The following is a 23,399-nucleotide window of genomic DNA, read 5'->3' as shown; positions in this document are numbered from 1 at the left end:
ATATTGGTGCACATAACCAAAATTAATGAGGTGGGTCCGAAGGTTTCAGAGTGTGGGACGGGCTCAGGGTAGGGCAGAGGACTGGGGTGTGGGGGATGAGGGATCTGGCTGGGGGTGAGGGCTCTGGGTGGTGCCGGGGATGAGGGGTTTAGGGGTGTGAGATCAGGGCTGGGAAGAGGGTTGGGTTAGATCAGCTCCTCAGCTGATTACATCTGATGCCACATTGCATCAGAAGATATGTGGTTTCTCAGGTAGCCATCACCCAGTCCATTTAAGATTTTACAGATGAAAAGGGGACCTCTACATTTTGCATAACACCAGTAGGAAGCCAGTGCAGACAATACAGCACAAATGTGTCAATGTTCTACTTTATAACCAGGCATCTACAGTCTAACTTAGCTGAAGTTTCTGAATTGTCTTTTATGATCTCTAACAGAGCTCACTGCAGTGATTCAATCTCAAGGGGATAAAGGCCTCCAGAATTGTGGCTAGCTCTGCATCTGAAAGGAAAGGTTGGAAACTTTTTGACATGTGCAGAGGGGGAAAAATAAAACCCCACATTCTTGACTACTGCCAGATACAGTGACCATCTTTGACACTGACAAATTAATACAGGGCCATGGGCAAAATAATATAAAGCTATTGGCAAATTAATTCAGGGCCACTGATAAAGCTCCTTAGTGGTATTTAAAATCAGAACTAGGGTAAAAGGCAATGTAGGATGTTGTCACTTAGTGGGGGTCGTAGTATGCCCCCCGAGTACCCCAACTGTCCCCTTGGGGACCCCCAAGACCCAGAGCCGGGGTCTCCCTCTCTTCTCTCCCAGCTTCCCCCCCTTTCCTGGGTTAGCGGTGCGAGACTAGACTTCACTCTTGATCAACCGGAGAGGCAATCTAGCGTCCCCGAGGCTATGCATTCACAGCTAATCACAGCTAAGCACACAAGGAAATTCCCCCTCCTGAGCTCGTAGCAGTAACTAGAGGTAAAAAACTTCACCATAAGAGAACAGAGGTGATTCTTTTTCTCTTCCCCGTAGGCCTGCTCTTTCCCTTGAAACAATAGAAAAAGCCCACAGCCTGGCTTTTCCTTCCCTTTGCCCCCTAGGAAAAGAAACTTCACAAGTTTTAAAAGAAAGCTTTATAAAAAAAAGGAAATATAAAACAATAACTTGCATTAAAAACTCAATACAGCTCTTGCTTATAAGAAGATATGAAGAAACAGTCGATTAAAGATAGCCCAAAATTAACCAGTCCAACAAATCAACATACATGTAATTACAACACAACAAAGCTCTCATAGCCGAATACTTTGCTTTCCTTTGATACTTCCAGACTTTGTAGTAATATTGAGATAAGAGAGAATTAGAAAGGAAACCTGTGTTACTCATAGCCGAGAAAAAAAAAACGACCCCGAGTATACACATTCTGCCCCTGACTTAAACATCCAGTTTCTGATATGGTCCTCGGCAGGTCAGGGTTGGTCTACTTTCCAGGTAAAAGAAACTTAACCTTACTTACATATTACTTATGACAAGATGGCTGAAAGACTTAAGAAGTAATTCCCTTGAGAGACTCATGAGCCCCCGCAGGTAGCAATTGGGCTTCGTAGGTAACTCCAGACATTTTGGATCTTATACGGATCCTACATATGAGAAAACATTCTTTACTGCGTGCCATTAGGTTTTACCATCACTCAGTGCATTTCGAGAGCTTGATCTTGCACTATCGTTTAAACCAAATTTGCAGTGTTAAACAACTTAACCTCACCCGTTCACAACAAGCGCTTATATTGATATTAAAGAGCTCTTCCTAAACGATTTCGTACTACCCCTGAAGAGTAGAGTAGCACTGTGTCATAAATAGATATAACGAAGGTTAAGTTTCTTTTACCTGGAAGGAACCAACACTCCCGATGACCAATCAGAGAATGGATTGTAAATCAGGTGGCGGGATTTGGGCACTCGGGGTCTTTTTTGTTTCTCGGCTGGAGGAAAACAAGGGTTTCTCCTTAACTCCTTTACAAATCATTATACCAAGTCGTGCATAGTATACACTTAAAGGAGCACCTCCTCCATAGGCGCAATGCTGCGACTATATTGAGACTAAGCGGTACCAATTAGATGAGTGAATGCTTGCGATGCTTCCCTCTGTTTGTTGTACTCCGTCCTCTTATCGAATCTCTATTGCTATGTCCCAGTTATAGACGTTGTGTGCCCCAGTCACGGCGCGCGGCGAACTCGACTAAGCAAAACCAAAGAGTTCCTTCGCGAACTTTCCATCTGCGGATATAAAGATCTGTCCGCCATTCGATCTGAGTAACACACCCATGGCAATGATTTAAGTTACCCCTCAAAAGGGAAGCGGGCTAAAAGCATAAGTACTAGAGAGTTAGAAGGCTGATGGTTCGCATGGTCCGATGTAGACGACTATAGATTGACAATAATGTGAAAGTCCATAACAAGCACAGTTGTTGGTATAGTATTGATTCGAGTTGTGAGGACTTCAGTTCCAATCATATGATCATTTGTAAAAAATATGGGACTGGTTTAATATTTGTGGGCTACTTTTCCTTATTAAATACAGACTTATTTTCCTTCTTCTTTAATATATTATAAGGCATGCCGTCCTCCTTTGCCACCATGTCTCCAATTCGTCGACCCTCGGCCTCTCTCACTGGGCATCTTGATTCTCCTTCCCCTTGCGGCCTTGCTCCGATCGATATATCGGAACTTCGCTTGTTTGTGGTCTTTACGATGTCGTTTGCTAATCAGGGGTTGTTATTTTTGGGAGTTTTGTTTTAATTCTTTTTTGGTTTAGGTTTCTTGTGTTGGGTGGTCCAGATTATGCTATGGGTCCTCCATTTTTGCTGTCTGCCATCTGAGGTGAGGTGCTGGCCGGCGCTTTCACAGCTCCATTTTGTGACTTCCACCCGCAGCACGTGCTCCTTCCGAGGGCGTCTTACATGCAAGTCTCTGGGCTTCTGCACCCGCTGCTTTGGCAGTGGTTCGTGTATGGCTCTTTAGCGTAGCGCGCTGCTCCCATAGTGCAGGCTGTTACTTTGAATGTACCTTAGCGTGTGGTGTTGTTTTCTTGGGGCGGCCCTTCGTTCCTCCAGTGGGCTCAGCAAAAGACTAAGAGACCACATAGACGTTGTCCTGCTCTAGACTCACTGCCTCCGGTGCATGTGCCCTATCCTGCCCCAGTTGGATGACTCGTCAATCCGATCTCTTGGCCTCTACTCGTTGTTCACAGCCCAGGGCTGAGTCTCTCCTGTTGCCGCGCTAGAACTCATCATGATATACTGTGCAAGGTGAAGGGTTCACCCAGCTGTTTGGTGTAAAGGCCACACCTATCCTTTGCAACTTATGCACTCAAGTTGACTTAAGCCATGTGCCGGCCAGGTAGAATCAGGCCCAGGGACCACCCAAACTTTGCTTACAAGTGACTGGTCAGCCCCACTACACCTACTTGTGGATGAGATCACGATCCTAGTGATTTATCGGGAAGTGGAATGGGCATGTTGTCATGGCAAAGTGGGGCTGCCTAGGTCAGCTACGGATCCAGAACAGAACCAGCTACTCCTCGACTCCTCATGCTGGGCCTTAATCACAGAAATCGTTCCGGCCCTACAAGGTTTTCCATGGTCGTTCTGTTCTGTAGCTATGCTGGCTTTTGCCCTGGCCCTGTGGTAGCTGAGAGCAGGCTTCGCGGGAGGGGTTTCACTGATTACACCATGGTGTACCGATTCGTGTCTTATGATATGAGTGAATTGGGACTGAAAACTGCTCAGAGAGCCGTCTCCGAGCTCTTCATACTCTGCGAGATTGGGGCGTAACTCTGCGTTCTCTCTCATTGCCAGCATTCCGTTGCCTTTCACCGCGCCAGGTGTGGTTGCCTGGATACCCTTGGGCAAAGGGTGGGGTGAGAGGTGGCAGGTGCTGTTCTGTGTGGTTGCACATTTGCATAATCATATGGTGTGGCTGCACTGCCTCTATAATTAGCCGGAGAGGGAATGCGGACCGCTCAGCCGCTCTGGCACCAGCGCTTGCTCTTATACTCCGGTGGTCCCTCCTGCGGGCTGCTGCCCCCATGTATGGCAGTGCTCTGGGCCAGTGAGCACCCCATTGCACAAGTTCCCTCTCACTGTCAGAAGCAGTAGCAGGGGGTAGGCTTGCCAGGAGGGGTTTTCAACAGAACCCAGCTCAAAAAGGGACCCTGGTGGCCTCCAGTCAGCACCATCCAATGGCCGTTAAAGTCCGGTCGGTGCACAGCAGGCTAAGGCAGGCTCCACTGCTGCCCTTGGCTTTCCGCTCAGCTCCCAGAAGCCAGCAACATGTCCCTGGCAGCCTACTGCAGGAGCCAGGGGTGCTTCAGGCGCTAGCCCCGCCCCGGCACCAGCTCACACCTCCCATTGCCCCAGGAACACGGCCAAATGGGAGCTGCAGGCAGCACGCTGACGGTGTGGTCAGCACAGGGTAGCCCCCTCACCATTCACACCTGAAGCGCCTCATTTCCTGGCCCCGATGCTGGAGGCCACACACCCAGCTGGAGTCCTCAACGCCTCACCGCACCCCAACGCCCGTGAAAGTGAATGAGGTGGGGAAGAGTGAGCGATGAGGGAGGGGGCTGAGTGAGTGGGGCAGGGCCTTCAAGAGAAGGGGCAGGGTCAGATGGGCTTTTTGGTAAGGGGTGTTTCGGTTTTTGTGCAAATTAGAAAGTTGACAACCTTGTTACATGGGAGGTTCCAATCTCAATGGGCTGCAGCCGGGCTCTGGGTAAAAGGGGTGGGCAATTGCCGGTCTGCATGAGCTCCTGGGGTGGGGGGAGGAAATCGCTCATGGGTGGGCGTGAGCCCCCTAAATTTGCCTCCTGTGGGCCTGGGGCTCTGTGCCACAGCCAGTGGAGTCCCTGGGGCCTGTCTTGCATTCCTCGCTCCTGCTGAGGGAAGTCCAGCTATATTCCCTTCCTTCCCTGGCATGGGCCCCTGGCAGCCTCCTGCTTGGAGCACAAGGGTGGCCCAGCCAGGGCCCGTGCCCGACACAGTCTCTCTGTTGGGGTCCTGGGCCTCTTTCCAGGGCTTCCTGCCCCTGGGGTTTTGGGTGGGATGTGGTCCCAGAACATGGAGGGAGGTTGGGGGCAATGAAGTTGTTAAGGAACAGGAGATGGGTGTTTCCTTTTTGTGTGCACCTGATGCAGTAATGAGTTGGGAGGTGAGTTGAAACCAGGGCGCCCCTGTAGCCATTGGACTTGACTGACCTGGCCTTGCTGGGAGGGAGATCCAGCCTATGTCCTGCGAGGGCAGGGGGACCCCAGGGGCTGAGTGAGAAGCAAAAGTATGTTCCCACACCTGGCCCATCCGCAGAGGGGCCAGGGCCAGGCAGATTCCTGGGCTGGCGGGGGCCAGAGCCGCAGTGTGGGCCGGGGCGCTCCCCAGGGCTGGGAGCAGAGAGGTCACAGGGGGAGGGGTGAGGGGCAGACGGCCGGAAGATGGGCCATGCAGGGCTTAACCCGTGCTCTTGTTAATGAACTCAGACCGGTCAATGGTGTTCCCACCGTGTTTAATAATCAGAGCCTCACAGTTTCTCTCAAGGAGTCGCTGGACAGGTGAGCTGCCCAGCAGGGGCCAGGCGAAATAAGAGGCCAGGGCGTGCCGCGGGGGCTTTCCCGCATCAGGGTAGTGACAGCTGCCCTCTGGGCGGTTCTTGGCAAACTCTGCAGGGGTCCTGGCTGGCTCCAGAGGCAGCTAATGGTCCCGCTAAAACGCACCTAGGGGGTGCATTAACAACTGCCAGGCACTCAGCCCCCAAAGCCAGGCGTGGGTCTGCTCCTCACTAGCCTGAGCCAGTGCCTGGGTGAGCGGGCAGCCAGGCAGAACATTTAAGGCACACGAGATAACGCGACCTCCGTCTCCCAGGGCAGCCCTAGAGCACGCACGTTGCTCAGGCCCACGAGGACAAGTCTCTCGCCCATTGAAAAGTGCTTGCAGACTCAACCTACTTTCAGTGCTGACCTGCGAGGTCCCTGACACCCCCCAGCCCTCAACACTCGGATCCCCCACACTGGGCAGGCTGCCCCAGGCCCAGTGAAATGGGTTGGAAGGGAGGGACCTATGTTCCTAACTGGTCTTCTTGTCGCCCTCTGATCTAATGTGAGAGAGATCCCATATCCCTTTGCGGCGTTGTCCGAGGTGGGAGGGCGCCTTTGCCACTGTCCTACAACCAGGCGTGCCTTGTTAAGGCCGACCTAACCCGGTGTAGAACGTGGATGGGTGGTGGCAGAATTCTTCGTCATCCTGGCTAACCACCTCTGCGGGGTTGGAATTAACCACAGAGCTGGAAAAACCGTCTTCCACACTGTATGGGTGTGTCTGCACTACGGAACTGCAGCGGCAGCCATGGCGCTGCCACAGAGCCTCTGGGGTGGCAGACTAGTCCACAGGCTGCCTGGCGGCAGAAATGCAGTGTGTTTATCTGACCCCTGCTCGCAGTTCGCACTCCCAATAAATCTCTCTCAACACCGAGGAAGGGAGAGGTTTTTGAGGAGGTGGCTGGGGCGGGTCTGTGCACTGCTTTCCTGTGCGCGCCTGTGGATAGTCTGCCCGGCTGCTGTGAGCGGCTGGTGCCCGTGCGTAGTCCGTAGTGCAGAACACCACCCTACAAGTGGTGGAAGAGGTTTTTCCAAAGCTCTGTGGTTATCCACCCCCGCGAGAAGGTTGGTAGCTCAGGATTGAACGGAAGAAATTCTGCCACCACCCCATCCACGTCTACACCGGGTTAGGTCGCGCCTTAAACAACTGGCACGCCTGGGTTGTAGGACATGGCGGGCCAATGGCGCCCTCCCCTCACCTTCGGACAACGCGCAAAGGGATGGGATCATTCTCTCACATTATGATCCAGGAGGGCGACAGAAGACCAGGTTTAAGGAACATTAGGTCTCTCCCTCCACCCAATTTTCACTGGGACCTGGTGGCAAGCTGCCCGCAGTGTGGGGATCCGAGTGTTGGAGTGGTGCTGTGGGGGTGTCAGGGACCTCGCATGTCAGCACCTGAAAAAGTAGTTGCTAGTGCTTTGAAGCACTTTATGGGCGCAGCAGACTTGTCCTCGTGGGGCCTGAGCCAAGCGCGTGCTCTTAGGGCCTGCCCGCTGAGGAGACGAGTTCGGGCGTATCTCGTGTGCCCTAAATGTCTGCCTGGCTGGGCTCAACCCCAGGCACTGGGCTCAGGCTATTGTTGAGGGAAGCAGACCCAATGGCCTGCTTGGGGCTGAAGGTGACCTGGCAAGTTGTTAATTGGCACCCCCTATGCTGCGTTTAGAGGGACATTAGCTGGCTCTGGAGCCAGTCCAGACCCCTGGCAGGAGTTTGCCAAGAACCGCCGCAGAGGCAGCGTCACTACCCTGCATGGCGGAGCCCCCCAGCGGGGCACTAGGCCCTGGCTTCTTATTCGCGCTGGCCCCTGCTGGGCCAGCTCACACTGAGTCCAGGCCGACTGCCTTGAGAGATACTGTGAGGCTCTGATTATTAAACACGGTGGGAACACACATTGACCTTGGTTCTGAGTTCAATAAACAAGCGCACGGTGGTTAAATCCCTGCATTGGCCCATCCTCTCCGTGCCGTCCTGTCCCTCTCACCCTCCCCTTGTGACCTCTCTGCTGCCCAGCCCCTGGGGAGCGCCCGGCACCCACACGCTCGCTGCCCCCGCCAGCCCAGGAAATCTGCCTGGCCCCTGGCCCCTCTGCGGTGGGCCAGGTGTGGAACATGACTTTGCTTCCTCACTCAGGCCCCTGGCGTCCCCCTGCCTTCGCAGGAACATAGGGCTGGGATCTCTCCTCCCGCAGCAGAGCCAGTGTCAGCCAAGGTCCATGGCTACAGGGGGCCCTGGTTCAACTCACCTCCACTCAATTACTTGCATCAGCGTTGCACACACAAAAGAAACACCCATCTCCTGTTCCTTAACAAACCTTCTTGCCCCAACCTTCCCTCCATTGCCTTCTGGACACATCCCACCCAACCCCAGGCACCAGCTTGGGCAGGAAGCCCTGGAAAGAGGCCCAGGACCCCAACAGAGAGACTGTGGTGTGGGCACGGGGGCCCCTGGCTGGCCCACCCTTGTGCTGCTCCAAGCAGGAGCTGCCCCAGGGCCCATGACCAGGGAAAGCAGGGATATAGGCTGGACTCCCTCAGCAGGAGCGAGGATGCAAGACAGGCCCAGGGACTCCACTGCTGTGAGCACAGAGCCCCCCAGGCCACAGGAGGCAATTTTAAGGGCGGCTCACGCAACCAACAACTGACGATAGCTCCACCCACCCCCAGGAGCTACTGGCAGTCCGGATGCCCACGACCTGCCAGGAGCCCGCTGACAGCCCATTGAAGATAGGTAACCTCCCTGTAAGTTGTTGCCAACTCTTAATGTGCACACAAAACCGAACACCCCTTAACCCAAAAAGCCCCACATCTGTAACCCTGCGCTCCTCTCTGAAGGCCCTGCCCCACTTCACTCCAGCCCCCTCCTTAATCGCTCCGGAACGCCGAGCGGGTCTTACGCCCACCCACATTCACTTTTCACGGGGTTGGGGTGGGCGGGAGGTATGGGTGAGGAACTCCAGCTGGGTGTGTGGCCTACCAAGCATGGGGCCAGAAATGAGGGGTTCAAGGGTATGGGAGGGGGCTCCCTCTGTGCTGGACCACTGACCCGTCTAGGTGCCTGCGCTTTGCAGCTTCCCATGGCCGAAAAGGGTTTCCGGGGCAATGGAGAGTGTGGAGGCTGGTGCCTGGGGCGGGGACTTAGCCGCTGTGACATGCACCCTGGCTCTCTGGCAACGTAGGGGCTGCAGGGACATGTTGCTGCTTCTGGGTAGCTGAGCGGAAGCCCTGGGCATGCAGGGAGGCCATGCCTTAAGACCCATAGCTCGTGGCCACCCGACCGGACCACTTCATACGGCCCACGTTGGTGGTGCATGGCACTGTGAGAACCACCAGAGGGTCCCTTTTTGAGCTGGTGTTCTGGATTGAAAAACCAACGCTGCCTTGGCAAGCCTTACCGACCCCTTGCTAGCTCTGCACTCTGGCAGCAGTGAGAGGGAGACATGTGCAATGGGCTGGCAATGCACTGGCCCAACCAGCCACTGCTCAATACATGGGGACAGCAGCCAAGCAGCGAAGAGGACCACGCCGGTCGGTAAAGAGGCAGTCCCGCTGGTACGGCAAGCGCCTGAGTGGTCGCTTCCGTCTCGCCGCATGGGGGTTGCAGCCACACCTTGATTTGGCGTGTGCAACTCCACACAGAACAGCCAACCTGCCACCTTCACCCCCCTTTGCCAAAGTGTTTCCGCCTGGCGGGTGGCAAGCACGGATGCTGGCAAATGGCCAGGAGCAGAGGTTAACGCCCCAGCCTCGTTGCAAAGAATGGAGCTCGGGGGCTCTTCTGGAGGCTGTTTGTCAGCCCAAATATCACTCTATTGACTCACGTAATCGGTACAGCATGCACACTGGTCGAAATGGGATGGGAGATAGGGAAGGTTCCCAGGAAGAGTGGGCGTCTCAGGAGGGTTAAACAGATTTATGTATGTCAGGGATCACATACCAATTCAAGAAACCCGCTTCCTCCCGCAGACTGCTCTCAGCTAACAGGCAGGGCAAGGCCAGGTACTCAGAGCACAGACAGCCCATTGGAAACCTTGTAGGGGGCCCGGTAGTTTTGGGATTAAGGGCCCAGACCTGGGGGTGATGGGTAGTCCTGGGTTCTGTCGCTAAGGATCTGCTGCCTGAGGGCTGGGAAGCAGCCACTTTGCTCATGACCACTGCCTCAGTTTTTCCCTCCCCGTAAGTACTGAGGAATCGTGATCCTTGATCCAAGGAAGTGGTAAGGGGGCTGAGCCAGTCACTTGGTGCAATAGTGTCTTGGGGGTCCCTGGGGCCTGATTTCTGCTGGGGCCGCGGAACCTTGGCTGTGCACTTATGCTAGTGCAAGGTAGGGTGTGGCCTTTCCCAACCAGCTGTGGTGGCACCCTCACTTTGGCAAACAGGTGTTTACATGATGAATCTAAGCGGCTGGCACAGGAAGAAGACTCAGGCCCTTGGGCTGTGACCACGGAGGCCAAGGGATGGTTGCGAAAGTCTGCCATAGGGGTTGATATGGGGCACGCAGGGGTGAGTCCTAAAGCAGCAGGCCAACGTCGTATGTTTGGTCCTTAGTCCTTTTGCTTTGAGCCACACTGGAAGGGACGAAGGGGCGGCCCAAGAGACAGAAGAAGGAAAATAAGTCTGTATTTAATAAGGAAAAGTAGCCCACAAATATTAAACCAGTCCCATATTTTTTACAAATGATCATATGATTGGAACTGAAGTCCTCACAACTCGAATCAATACTATACCAACAACTGTGCTTGTTATGGACTTTCACATTATTGTCAATCTATAGTCGTCTACATCGGACCATGCGAACCATCAGCCTTCTAACTCTCTAGTACTTATGCTTTTAGCCCGCTTCCCTTTTGAGGGGTAACTTAAATCATTGCCATGGGTGTGTTACTCAGATCGAATGGCGGACAGATCTTTATATCCGCAGATGGAAAGTTCGCGAAGGAACTCTTTGGTTTTGCTTAGTCGAGTTCGCCGCGCGCCGTGACTGGGGCACACAACGTCTATAACTGGGACATAGCAATAGAGATTCGATAAGAGGACGGAGTACAACAAACAGAGGGAAGCATCGCAAGCATTCACTCATCTAATTGGTACCGCTTAGTCTCAATATAGTCGCAGCATTGCGCCTATGGAGGAGGTGCTCCTTTAAGTGTATACTATGCACGACTTGGTATAATGATTTGTAAAGGAGTTAAGGAGAAACCCTTGTTTTCCTCCAGCCGAGAAACAAAAAAGACCCCGAGTGCCCAAATCCCGCCACCTGATTTACAATCCATTCTCTGATTGGTCATCGGGAGTGTTGGTTCCTTCCAGGTAAAAGAAACTTAACCTTCGTTATATCTATTTATGACCAGTGCTACTCTCTCTTCAGGAGGTGAGTACGAAATCGTTTAGAAGACGCTCTTGTAATAGTCAATATAAAGCGTTGTGTGGAACGGGTGCAAGGTTAAGTTGGTTTACACTGCAAATTATGGTTTAAACGGATAGTGCAAGATCAAGCCTCAGAAATGCACTGAGTATGTAACCTAATGGCACGCAGTTAAAGAAATGTTTTCTCATATGTAGGATCCGTATAAGATCCAAAATGTCTGGAGTTACCTACGAAGCCCAATTGCTACCTGCGGGGGCTCCTGAGTCTCTCAAGGGAATTACTTCTTAAGTCTTTCAGCCATCTTGTCATAAGTAATATGTAAGGTAAGGGTTAAGTTTCTTTTACCTGGAAAGAGACCCAAACCCTGACCCCGAAGGACCAACAGAAACTGGATGTTTAAGTCAGGGCAGAATGTGTATACTCGGGGTCGTTTTTTTTTTCTCGGCTATGAGTAACACAGGTTTCCTTCTAATTTCTCTCTTATCTCAATATTCTACTAAAGTCTGGAAGTACACAAGGAAAGCAAAGTATTCGGCTATGAGACTTTGTTGTGTTGTAATTACATGTATGTTGATTTGTTGGACTGGTTAATTTTGGGCTATCTTTAATCAGACTGTTTCTTCATATCTTCTTATAAGCAAGAGCTGTATTGATTTTTAATGCAAGTTATTGTTTTATATTTCCTTTTTTTTAAAAGACTTTCTTTTAAAACTTGTGAAGTTTCTTTTCCTAGGGAGCAAAGGGAAGGAAAAGCCAGGCTGTGGCTTTTCTATTGTTTCAAGGGAAAGAGCAGGCTACGGGGAAGAGAAAAAGAATCACCTCTGTTCTCTTATGGTGAAGTTTTTTCTCTAGTTACTGCTACGAGCTCAGGAGGGGGAATTTCCTTGTGTGCTAGCTGTGATTAGCTGTGAATGCATAGCCTCGGGGACGCTAGATTGCCTCTCCGGTTGAATCAAGAGTGAAGTCTAGTCTCGCACCGCTAACCCAGGAAAGGGGGGGAAGCTGGGAGAGAAGAGAGGGAGACCCAGGCTCTGGGTCTTGGGGGTCCCCATGGGGACAGTTGGGGTACTCGGGGGGCATACTACGACCCCCACTAATCCTAGTTGGTGGCAGCGAGAATATCCAAGCTGGTAGTGAGCTTGGGGGAGTTTCAGGTAAGCCCCCAGATTTTGGACGCAAAAGTCCAGGTTTGGGACAGGACCAGATTTTGGACGCTAAAGTCCAGATCTGGGACAGGAGGCTATTACCACACAGCTATTGCTCTAAGAAACTGTGAGACATAGCACCGTACTTTTTTTAGGGGAAGTACTGGCCTGAATTTCTTTATATACATCTGAGAAATATTGTGGGTGGCCAGATGTGAACATTTTTGCATTAATTCCCCTTCAAATCTGTGGTGACTATTAGTACATATCTGGAAGTTTCCTCCTACATATCACAAGGACCTCTCAACATACTCATAAAAGATAAACCATAATTCCTGTCCTTTTGAACAAGTCTATAATTTATTTGTTTTAACAAGGAATAACTAATCCCTGTGGAAGATGCCAGATTGACATTTAATCCTTGGTCTCAATGGTGAGATTACCAACAAGGATGCCAGCTCTAGGGCTAGTTGTGATGATGGGATATTTTTGGGATCTGGACCACAAGTGCACTGAGGAAGGGATCAGAAAATGTAACTTATTTTACTTTGAACACCTTATAGCCATCATATGCTAAGAGCATTTGATCACTGCTGACCTCCTGTCCATACTAATCAGTGACTAAGAGGTGAAAGGTTCTGTAATCCCATTATCAATCCCCTGAACCAACCCTTCCTCAAGACCAAATCCTGAAGCTCTTGATTAAGATTCTGCCTTTCCCTTCCATGTGCAAAGGGGAGTCTAAATGGAAAATTCCCCCATAAACTTCCCACCCCATAGAGGCCTCTCATCAGGAACTATGAACTGTTCCAAGATCTGCAGACTCTGAGTGGACACATCAGGGAAGCCACCGGGGCTCTCTGGATTCCCTTTCAAAAGAAAATAAAGGCTGCCAGGGAAAATCAGGGTCAGTTTCTGCCTATTTAGAGAGAACACCCACCCTTACACACCCCTCATAAGCACAAGGCAGAATCCCAGGTTCTGTGATCACTTCCTTCTGACATCCCAGAGCAGTTGGAAAGGGATGGGGACGAGGTGGGACCAGGGGTTCTCATCCTCCAAGAAAAAGCCAATAGAGATGATTGGTCACAAAGGACAGAGTAAGTTGCTTCCCACAAAGAATGCCTCCTGGTTCTTCTCCTGTGGGAGGATAGCTCCATACTATCCTATAGTATAGGCTGTGCCTTAAAGGCTCAATCTAACCCTGGATAAAGACCTTATATTGTGGCTTTATATGCTTTTTGTTTGACCTTAACGACTATCATTTTTATTCCAAGCCTGCAAAGACTTACCCATATGCTTAACTTTACATTTAGGCCTCTTGTCTTCAGTGGGACTATGTGCATTGTGTGAAGCTAATCTCATGCAGGAATCTTTGCAGAATGATGGCCTTATTCTGCACATAACTATAGGCCAGCTGCATATTATGGACTGGAATTCTGGGATTTTCACATCTGTATTTGACATCTAGCAAAATGGTCACTGATGTGCACACCTTGTAAATACGTTAACAATACACAGTGATTAATTAATAGAAAGAGAGTGGGAGGTTATAATAAATCATCTGGTGAGATAGGAACAATCTGACATACTTTGGTTTCTAAGAACTTCATAAGAGGTAACTGATGACATAACCTGTTAAAGATTTTAAAATAATGTACTCAATTACAGAGGACTTATATAATTTTAAATACATTTTATAATCATTTGATTATTAAAGTATGCTTTGCTGTTGAGGAAATGAACATCAGATTCTGCACTTTTTGGGTTTGATTTAGTTTTACATACACATTTCACAGCCCTCTCCAATACAATATGTGTTCCAGAGAAGGGACCAGGGACCAGATCCTCAGACTCCCCCTGGATTAATGAGAATAAAATACCTTTGAGGATCTGGACCAACAGCAGCTTCCAGCACGAGCGCTCCAAGAGCGTGCCTGGGACGGCAAGCCATGGGGAGTGCCCTTCCAGTCCCTGCAAGGGCAGCAGTCAGACAAAGGGCTGGCTCCAGGCACCAGCTAGTGCTTGGGGCGGCATTCTGCAAGGGGCAGCAGTCCCTGTTGTTTTGTCCTCAAGCAGCGCGCGGAATTGCCGCTGCCAGTGATGGGGGCAGTCCGTGTGCCCTTAGGGCAGCAAGCGTGTTTCCGCAGCTGTGGCAATTCGGCAGCAGTTTCTAGGTTTAACTGAAGCCGCCCTGGACAGCTAAACATAGAAGCTGCCACCGCATTGCTGCTGCCGTGGAAACGTGCCTGCCACCCTAAGGGCACACGGACTGCCCCCACCCCCCTCGGTGGCAATTCCGCACGCTGCTTGGGGCAGCTAAAACTGTAGAGCTGGCCCTGGTCAGACAGCCTTCAGCAGTGTGCCTGCGGGAGGCCCGCCGGTTCCACAGATTCAGCGTCAATTTGGCAGCAGGTACGCTGGAGCCGCGGGACTAGGGACCTCCCACAGGCTTGCCGCTGAAGGCAGCCTGCATGCCGTGATTGGGGCAGCAAAAAAGTTAGAGCCGCCCCTGATCGGGACCCATGCTCTCTCCTTAAGTCTTGGGACAGTACTGTGTGCATCTTTACAAATAACAATATAAATAAAGAAAATGTACTATATAATATTTTAAAAGGTTGACTCAGATCAGCATCCAATAGTTTGGATTCTTTTCCATAGCTTATCCGAATGTTGACAATCCCCTTTTATGCACTACACTTCCTGCCCCTTTTGCTGCAGGGATGCTTATTGTTCTCTATGGGCAGACACTGCATTTTTGGAAGGAGAACCATCTTCTGCCAGTGGAAAGTGGCTTTCATGGGAGTTAAGTCAGATAATTTTAACTTAGGGGTTGAGGGTGGGAACAGGGTAGAGTGATACCATGGGATATTTTCTCCCCCTTACATAGGCTTCATGATTCCAAGGAGGATAGGTGGGATGGTCTCAAACATTGAACTATCCACACAGACAGGATCCTTACAAGCCAATCTGGTGCCTCATTTCATAACAATTGTAGCCCTATTTTGCCCACTGCCCTACAGTTGCACAAGAGCAGGGAGGTCACATGACAACCCAAAATGACAGGGAAGAAGCAGGGTTATTAATTAATGATCATTATAATTATTTGTTACTGTAGCATGGCTGGAAGCCAAGGCCCCATTGTGCTAGGCTTTGTACAACCATACAGCAAAAAGACAGTGCCTGCCCTGAAGAGCTGTTCTGGATCCACGCCCTGTGTCAGCCAGCGGACATGGCCAAGAACTCAGTCAGGAGCCTGCTGCAATGCTGGAAAGGCCACAGCAAGGTCAAATGCTTCCAGCTCTGGGGAGAACTCTACTTTTGTTCTCTGCGGGAAAATTCTTGCTGGAACTCCAACAGGATTGATGGTGCACCACATGGCCCTCAAAGACAGGGTCTTATCAGCACAGTTGAGCACTGAATGCACCACAGTGTGTAGAAACATAAATACATGAAATACGTGATCTCTGCATATGCAGTAAGTCATCTGATAGGAAAAATAAGCAGAAAATGTAACTATTAGTTGAGCCCACCATCCTCAATCATTTATGCAAGTAGAACCCAGAGCAATTAGGTAAGCAGCAGAACTGAGAACCACAAGTTATGTTTTTCTTTATTATTGAACAAAAAGGAATACTGAAATGTAATGGAACAGACAAAAATCACATATCTACAAAGATAACAGAGTGGAACACAATTGTTCTTGAATGTTGCAGTCTCACCAAAACAACAAAACAGAACAAAAAAAAACCCACTTCTGATTTCCCCAGACTGATTAAACCTAATAAGCAACCACACATGCATTAGCTCCTAGCCTCCTGTATTGAACCAACCTGAGAATGATACTCTGCAACTGATCCTGCAGCCACTACTTGCACTGAATATTACTTATCCATGACAGCAATCTCATCTAAGTCAGTAGAACTACATGTAGGAAATAGTGCTACTCAACATAAGCATTGAAAAGCATGAAATGAGCTCCCATGACTCAGAATAAAAGGTAAATGAATCCCTGTCTTAAAAATGAGAGGGAGTGAGATGGAGAGAGAGTGCATATGCCTGGGGGAGATGTATTCCTTATTACATTTACTGGGCTTCATAGCAGGTGGAAGTGGCCCACAATTGGTAGGATCAGCAGACACTGCAGTACCTAGGCACTACTAGGCTGATTCTCCACAGCCTTGCATCTTGTGAGGTCATTTATGCTTGTACAAATTGGATCTAACATGTGTGAATAGTAGAGTGTTACATCCACTTTGTAAATAACTACACCTGGTAATTAGCACTGGAACGTTGGTCCTTGTGTCACTGAGTTGCCATAAGTGATATGTTTCAGACATATCATATAATATAGAACAGTTTTATAAAGAAAATGATAAACGGTTGGAAGAATCTTAAACCATGATTTTTTTCATGAAATTCAGAAATGAAGAACAGTAACTTAGTGTTAACAAGAATGAAGGTTAAATTATCACCCGTGTGTCCTGGGTGGGTTTTCTTTGTGGATTTTTGAGTCAATTTGTTTATTTCTTAGCATGAGTAATAATGATACTATGCAATATAACTAAAATCTCAAACAGATATTCTAATATCCAGGTTACCAAATATCCATTCTGTTACTGTGGAATAATAATAAGTGAGGTTTTTCCCTCTGGGAAATGTATAATTAAGTATATACTTTTTCAGTATCCACAGGTCAATGGATAGCTGCATATTTTCCCACATACTGTTTAATATGAAAGACTGTTAATTAAGTCTTACTTTAATCTCTGGTTTTTAATATGAATGTCTGGCCAGAAGATTGCACTTCTATTTTTGTACATGATCCCTGCTAGCATAATTCATAACTTTGGCAGTGTGTACCACTCCTCAGAGTTTTAGGAGGCCCTCCCCTTATTTCAAACAAAACTTTACACAGGTCTTCCCTGAATGTTAACTGGAAGAAACCATTTTAAATATTTCTGTTATATCCCTATACATTTGTAAAGAAACAGGGGTCAAATTCATGCCTGGTGTAGCTCCACTGAAGTCATTGTGACTTGTTACACCAATGATAAAGCAGGCCTTATTTTTTTAAAAGGTATTATAGTGGATAAAACATGAAGCAAATAAAGCATCCACATAAATAATGTGAATCTGCACATAACGTTTTAAACTTAATATCTGGAAGTTCAACTTACTTTGTGCAAGCGGTTGAGAAGCCACTAGGTTACCCAAGATAAAGATTGCTGCATGGGCTTGAAGGACTAACTCCATACTTGCAAATTTTCATTAGTCTATGATCAGATTACCACTGGAAGCCTTGATGGCATTTCTTCATGAGTAATCTTAACCTCCAGAGTTCACCGCTTAATATCAGAGACTGGAAGGAACTAGAGGAAATGACAACAGGAAACAAAAAATTAAGTTTCATGTAGATACAAATGTATGAATGAAATATATATTACTACAGGACTGCAACACTTCAGGTGTCTGCCTATGTTATTCACATTATGTGATACCACTATTAGGCAGAAGAATAGTAATTGAATAATAATAATTACTAGTATAAGGCTTAATCATGCCTATTAGCCTCTGGTCTGCATTGGGGCAATGGGTATTTTTAGCACTGAAGGCACTCCAGGACCCAGTGCACCATGACACACTCCATTACTTGGCTCTGTTACTGACCACAGTTCCACAAGCAGGGGGAGAGCGGGATCCACGAGTAAGCAAAGAAGAGAGGGCAGAATATTCTGGCATTCTCGGGAAGCACAGTAGCTGCTATAGCCCCGAAGAGGATACAGTATGTTTTCCCCTCTGCAGCTAAGTGGTCCCCTGGTTGCTGTACAAGGGCCATAAGATGATTTTTTTTTTCTTGCCACACTTTCTATTGGCTAAATCTCAGTTGGACTGCAGCTGTAGGAAAGAGGTCAGGTGCTGCTGTTATTCCAGGCCGGAGTGGGAAGGAAGACACAAGGAATAGGTTCTTTAGGACTCCTCTCACTAGTCCATCATTACTAAAGAAATACTTTGGAAAGGATATATTTTAAGTCAAAGCTACTAGATTCCCCTTTTCTTCGTTCAGGGACTTACACTGACTTCAGAAACCAATCCCCATGTTAAGACATTGGGGACTGTAACCAAAGCCCCTTAAAGTCAACAGAGAGACTCCCACTGATTTCAGTGGGTTCTCAGACAAACCCTAAGGAAGGGACCTCCTTGAACATGCCTAGGTGACAATCCGACTGCATAAAACAAACTGACTCCACAGAGATGCTGCAGGAGCCAGCAGGGAAAGTTAACCACTGTTTCAGTTAGCTTGGCAATTACCTGTTTTTATATATTTTTTCACAGATAAATGATCTTCAGTCTATGAACTAAGATGCTGTGAGCCCTGAGATGTGTTCTGCAGTGCAGCCACCTGTGAATCAAGGAGTAGCTCAGGTTTAGGGCTTTGTTGGGGGATGTATAAATGATTAACTCACTCTCACCTTCTTGGTCTTTTTTCCCTTTGCTCCTGAAACTGTGCCACAGCCAAGTTAGCTTGGAGCTTCTGATCCAGCCCAACACCCCAAATGCCTAGCTCCATGTCAGGATGGAGAGGAGAGTCCAAACTAACCTAGCTCCGGCACAGCCTCCCTCAGGCCCAAAGGGAGCAAAGACCAAGAGCAAGTTAATCATTTATAGGCATGGGTGCTGAAGGAGGCTGAGCTGAGCAAGACTGTAAGCTGCCAGGTGGCAGCTGCTAAATAATTACCCAGAGAGCAAGGGCAATGCCTTCTTTCCTAGGGCCTGACTCAGCACTTATTAAGTCAATGGAAATATTCCCTTTGAGTTCAATGATCTTTGTCTGATAAGCAGCTCCTGGCCCTCTGCCAGCAATTGTGTCCTTCACCCAGGATTAGCTGCTTTCAGAATTGCTCACCTATCTCATCCTGCAGCATGTGCAGCTGCTCTCACAAGCTTCCTTCCTCTCCTTTTCATTCCCCTACCTCACCTTCAGTTTGAAAAGGGCCTTTGATCATCGGATAGCTCAGCAAAGTAAATTGCCTCAGATAATTTACTTGTTCCTTCTTCTAGGGACCCAAATAAACAATAGCCCATGTATAACGTCTTCTTCTTCTTCTTTGTTGTTTTGCATTGCTACACATTCCATGGAACAGCTGATGGAAATGCAAATGGAAAGTTCACACTGGTTGTTCCTGTCTGCAGTGCAGAGCACTGTATATTTATTACCAACACAGCACTCTCACTGTGTTCTGTGCTGTACGAAGTGGAGGAAGACACATTATTAGAGAATAGTAAGGTCTGATGCTCAGCTGCTCAATGAGTTTATCACTTTAAATCAGTTTAGCTCAATGGAGCCAATTTGCACTAGTCTGGCCTTCATTTTGTACTACTCTGTGAATGACATGGCCTGAGGGCTCTAGTGTACCTGTACAGCACACCCCTCATTGCAGGCAGAGTGAGAGCTCTAGGTGGCATAGACACAATGTCTCCAGAAGCTCTCAAAAGATCCAGAAGCTTCCAATCATCTCTTAAGAAAGTGTAGTGTACTGGTGCAGATACATGGTCTGCATCTCACCAACGCCCAGTGATTCCCCACCACCTTTGATGTAGAGAGTGCCCCACCAGTGCTAGTTTTGCATTCTCATTTTGTTGAGAGATATGTAAAGACTGTGCCCGTGCAAGCCTGGGTGAGATGCAGTGGATGGAGGCAGAAAAGCAAGAGATATATCACTGATAGTATCAAGTGAATAAGACTTGTTGTGACAATATTTCTGTGCGCTCAGACAGAGAGGAACTAAGGAGTATGGTCAGTGTTAGTCAGCCCAGGCAGAGCACAATGAGGAAACAATAGGAGTTAGTATGCCTTCACACATTTTAAGTTCAGAGGGGACCCTTATGGCCAGCTAATCTGTTCTCCTGTATAGCACAGGCCATAGAATTTGACCCTGTAAATCCTGCATTGCAGCCCAGCCATGGGAATAATCCATGACTGAAAATGAATATTGTGCATGGGAAGAAGGGCAGAATGGCAACATTCAGATTCATGCCGTGGGTGGAACGACTCAGACTTACATCTGTTCATCAACCATGTGATGTCATTTCAAAAGGGGCAAATGCCATTCTGGTGTGTATTTATAGGAGTGTCATATGTAAGTCACAGGAGGTATTTGTTCTGCTCTGCTCAGTAGTGATGGACGCCACAGCTGGGGTACTGTGTCCAATTCTAGGCACACACTTTAAAACAGATGTGGACAAATTGGAGAGAGTCCAGCAAAAAGAAACAATAATGATAAGAGGTTTAGAAAACCTGACCCATGAGGAAAGGTTGAAAGAACTGAGTATGTTTAGTCTAAAGAAGAGAAGGTTGAGAGGGCACATGATAACAGTCCTCAAATATGTAAAAAGTTGTTATACAGAAGGCAGTGATCTATTGTTCCCCATGTGCACTGAAGGTAGGAAAAGAATTAATCACTTTTGAGAAGAGAAGAATTGCTCTTGTACAAAGAGATTTAGGTTGGGGGATTAGGCAAAATGGTCTAACTGTAATGGTGGCTAAGCATTGAAATTGGTTACCTACAGAGGTTGTGGAATCCCCGTCCTTTGAGGTTTTTAAGAACAGGTTAGACAAACATCAGTCACAGCCCTGCCCTGGCAAAGGGGGATGGACTTGATATACTCTCAAGGTCCCTTCTAGCCCACACCTTGAATACTGCATGCAGCTCTGTTTGCCCCATCTCAAAAAAAGATATATTAGACATGGAAAATGGGCAACAAAAATTATTAGGAGCATGGAAAAGCTTCCATATGAGCAGAGATTGAAAAGTTTGGGATTGTTCATCTTGGAAAAGAGACAACAAAGGGGAGGGAATATATGATAGAAGTCTATAAAATCAAGAACAGCATAGAAAGAGTGAATAAGAAAGTAGTATTTACTCCTTCACATAACACAAGAGCCAGAGGTCACCCATAGGAATTAATAAGCAGCAGGTTTAAAACAAACAAAGGGAAGCACTTTTTCATACAACATACAGTCAACCTGTGGAACGCATTGCCAGGAGATGTTATGAAGACCAAAAGTATAGCTGGGTTCAAAAATGAATTAGGTAAGTAACCTCTGACTGCCAGAAGCTGGGACTGGATGACAGGCAATGGCTCTTTCAATAATCGCTCTGTTCAGTTTATTCCCTCTGAAGCATTTGGCATTCACCATTGTCGGAAGACAAGATATTGGGTCAGATCAGTGGTGGGCAAGCTACAGTTTATGGGTTGCATGCAGCCCATAAGGGTAATCCTCCAGCGGTCCTCCAGACAGTTTGTTTACATTTGCGCGGCTGCATGCAGCTCCCAGTGGCCGCAGTTTGTCATTCCCAGCCAATGGGAGCTGCAGGAAGCAGTGGCCAGCACGTTCCTGTGGCCCGCGCCACTTCCCGCAGCTCCCATTGGCCAGGAATGGCGAACCATGGCCACTAGGAGCTGTGGGCAGCCATGCAAATGTAAACAAACTGTCTGGCGGACTGCTGGTGAATTCTCCAAGACTAGGTTAGATAGACCATTGGTCTGACACAGTATGGCCGTTCTTATGTACATTTCTGTATTATTATGTTCTTCAGAAATCCCTGCAGATTTCCCTTATGCAGGGTTTATTCTTGAGCAAATGATTTTTAATTTTTGGTGCGTGTGCAAGAATGTTATCTATTTAACTTTAAGCTTGCCATCAAGCATCATTTTTGTCTGTTGTAGATTCTGCATGTGATTACAGCATAAACATTTATCACCACTGGAAGTTTCCTGTTGCCTCTCAGTCACTTGCATCATATCACTATAATCTGCATGACACTAAAGAACTTTCTGACTTGATCTTTCATTCGTAGTTGACAATTTATCATCACCCTAGTGTTCTGACTCTGTTTGCTTCCATGTCAGCAAGTATGATCCACAACAAGCAACAGCTGAAAGTCTATGAACAAACGTAAGGCCAGGTCTACACTACAGACGTACATCAGTGTAACTACATCACTCGGGGGATGAAAAATCCACACCCCTGAACAACACAATTATACAAACTTAACCCCTTATCTCTCATGTTGACATAACTACGTTGACATCACTACATCTCTTGTGTAAGTGGATTAACTACGCCAACAGGAGAAGCTCTCCCGTCAGGGTAGTAGTGTCATCACTGAAGCGCTTCAGCAGCACAGTTGCCGCAGCGCAGCTGCGCCACTTCAGCCTATTAAGGGTAGACCCGTCCTAAGAGACTGCAGCAATGTACATCAAATATAATGGCCTGAGTTTCCATCATCTGGCACCTTGTGCAGCCATTGGCACCAGTGCAAAGTGACTATAAAATGCTGCCATTCTGAACTGCGCTCTTCACACTCAGTTTGCTCTGGATTCAATGACTATCTCAATGCAGACCAAGTAAAACTATATTACACACAAAAGCTAAATGACAAGAGCATTATTAAAGTTGCAAAGTCAAGCACTCAAAAATTAGAAAATGCCCGAGTTAAGGTTCTTGTGAAACCTTAATTCCTCCCCCTTGTATGTATGCTTTATGACACAGTCTTTAATTACATGATCATGTGCTATTTTTTCCAACTACAGGACTCCTGTCTCATTCACAGGATGGGCAGTGTTCACTTAAACAGCAGCTATTCCATATTTTACTTACATAAAATATTCAAGGTGTGGCTCCTGGCCTTATTTCCTACACACAGTTCAAACTCTGCTCTGAATACAGAATTATTCATTTTCTCATGGGCTTTTCTATGGCACTCATCAATATCTGAATGCTTCAAAACATTGATACATTTATTTTCACAATGCGCTTCTGAGGGGAGGGCAGTGGGGTGTGTAATCCCTATTTTACAAATGGGGAATTTAGGCACACAGAGATTAAGGTCAACAGTATCCACTTATTCTAGGTTTCCAATCTGAGATGTTTAGGACTTGATTTTCGAGAGTCCTTAGCATTAAACTGCATTTTATATGTTCAAGCTCAGTTGCCACTGATTTCAGTGGCTGCTGTGAGTGCTCATCTCTTTCACAAATCAGATGCCAGATGTCAAATTGGGTATGCAGAAAATAAGGAACACATAGTGGCCAACTGTAAAGTCTTTGGTTTAAGTGACTTGCCCAGAAGGGTTGCCAATTTTGGCTGGACGTATTCCTGGAATTTTCATCACACAACGTAATCTTTTATTAAAGATTAATCTTTAATTCCTGAAGACCAGGGGTGGCAGGTTTG

At 47.9% G+C, this 23,399-nt stretch overlaps 1 protein-coding gene across 1 annotated transcript in view; it reads right to left on the bottom strand.

Moving 5' to 3' along the window:
- Positions 1–17,456, bottom strand: part of CRLF2 (cytokine receptor like factor 2) — a 36,335-nt gene extending 18,879 nt beyond the window's left edge. Inside the window, exon 1 of the mRNA XM_032773314.2 lies at positions 17,338–17,456. Within this exon, the coding sequence (XP_032629205.1) occupies positions 17,338–17,413 (76 nt within the window). The 5' untranslated portion in view covers positions 17,414–17,456. The remainder of the gene's footprint in view (positions 1–17,337) is intronic.
- Between the last annotated feature and the right edge of the window lie 5,943 nt (positions 17,457–23,399).

This window comes from Chelonoidis abingdonii, chromosome 1 (genome assembly GCF_003597395.2).
Source record: "Chelonoidis abingdonii isolate Lonesome George chromosome 1, CheloAbing_2.0, whole genome shotgun sequence".
Taxonomy (NCBI): domain Eukaryota; kingdom Metazoa; phylum Chordata; order Testudines; family Testudinidae; genus Chelonoidis; species Chelonoidis abingdonii.
Note: the sequence above shows the minus strand (reverse complement) of the source record. Positions and strands in the feature narration are given on the sequence as shown.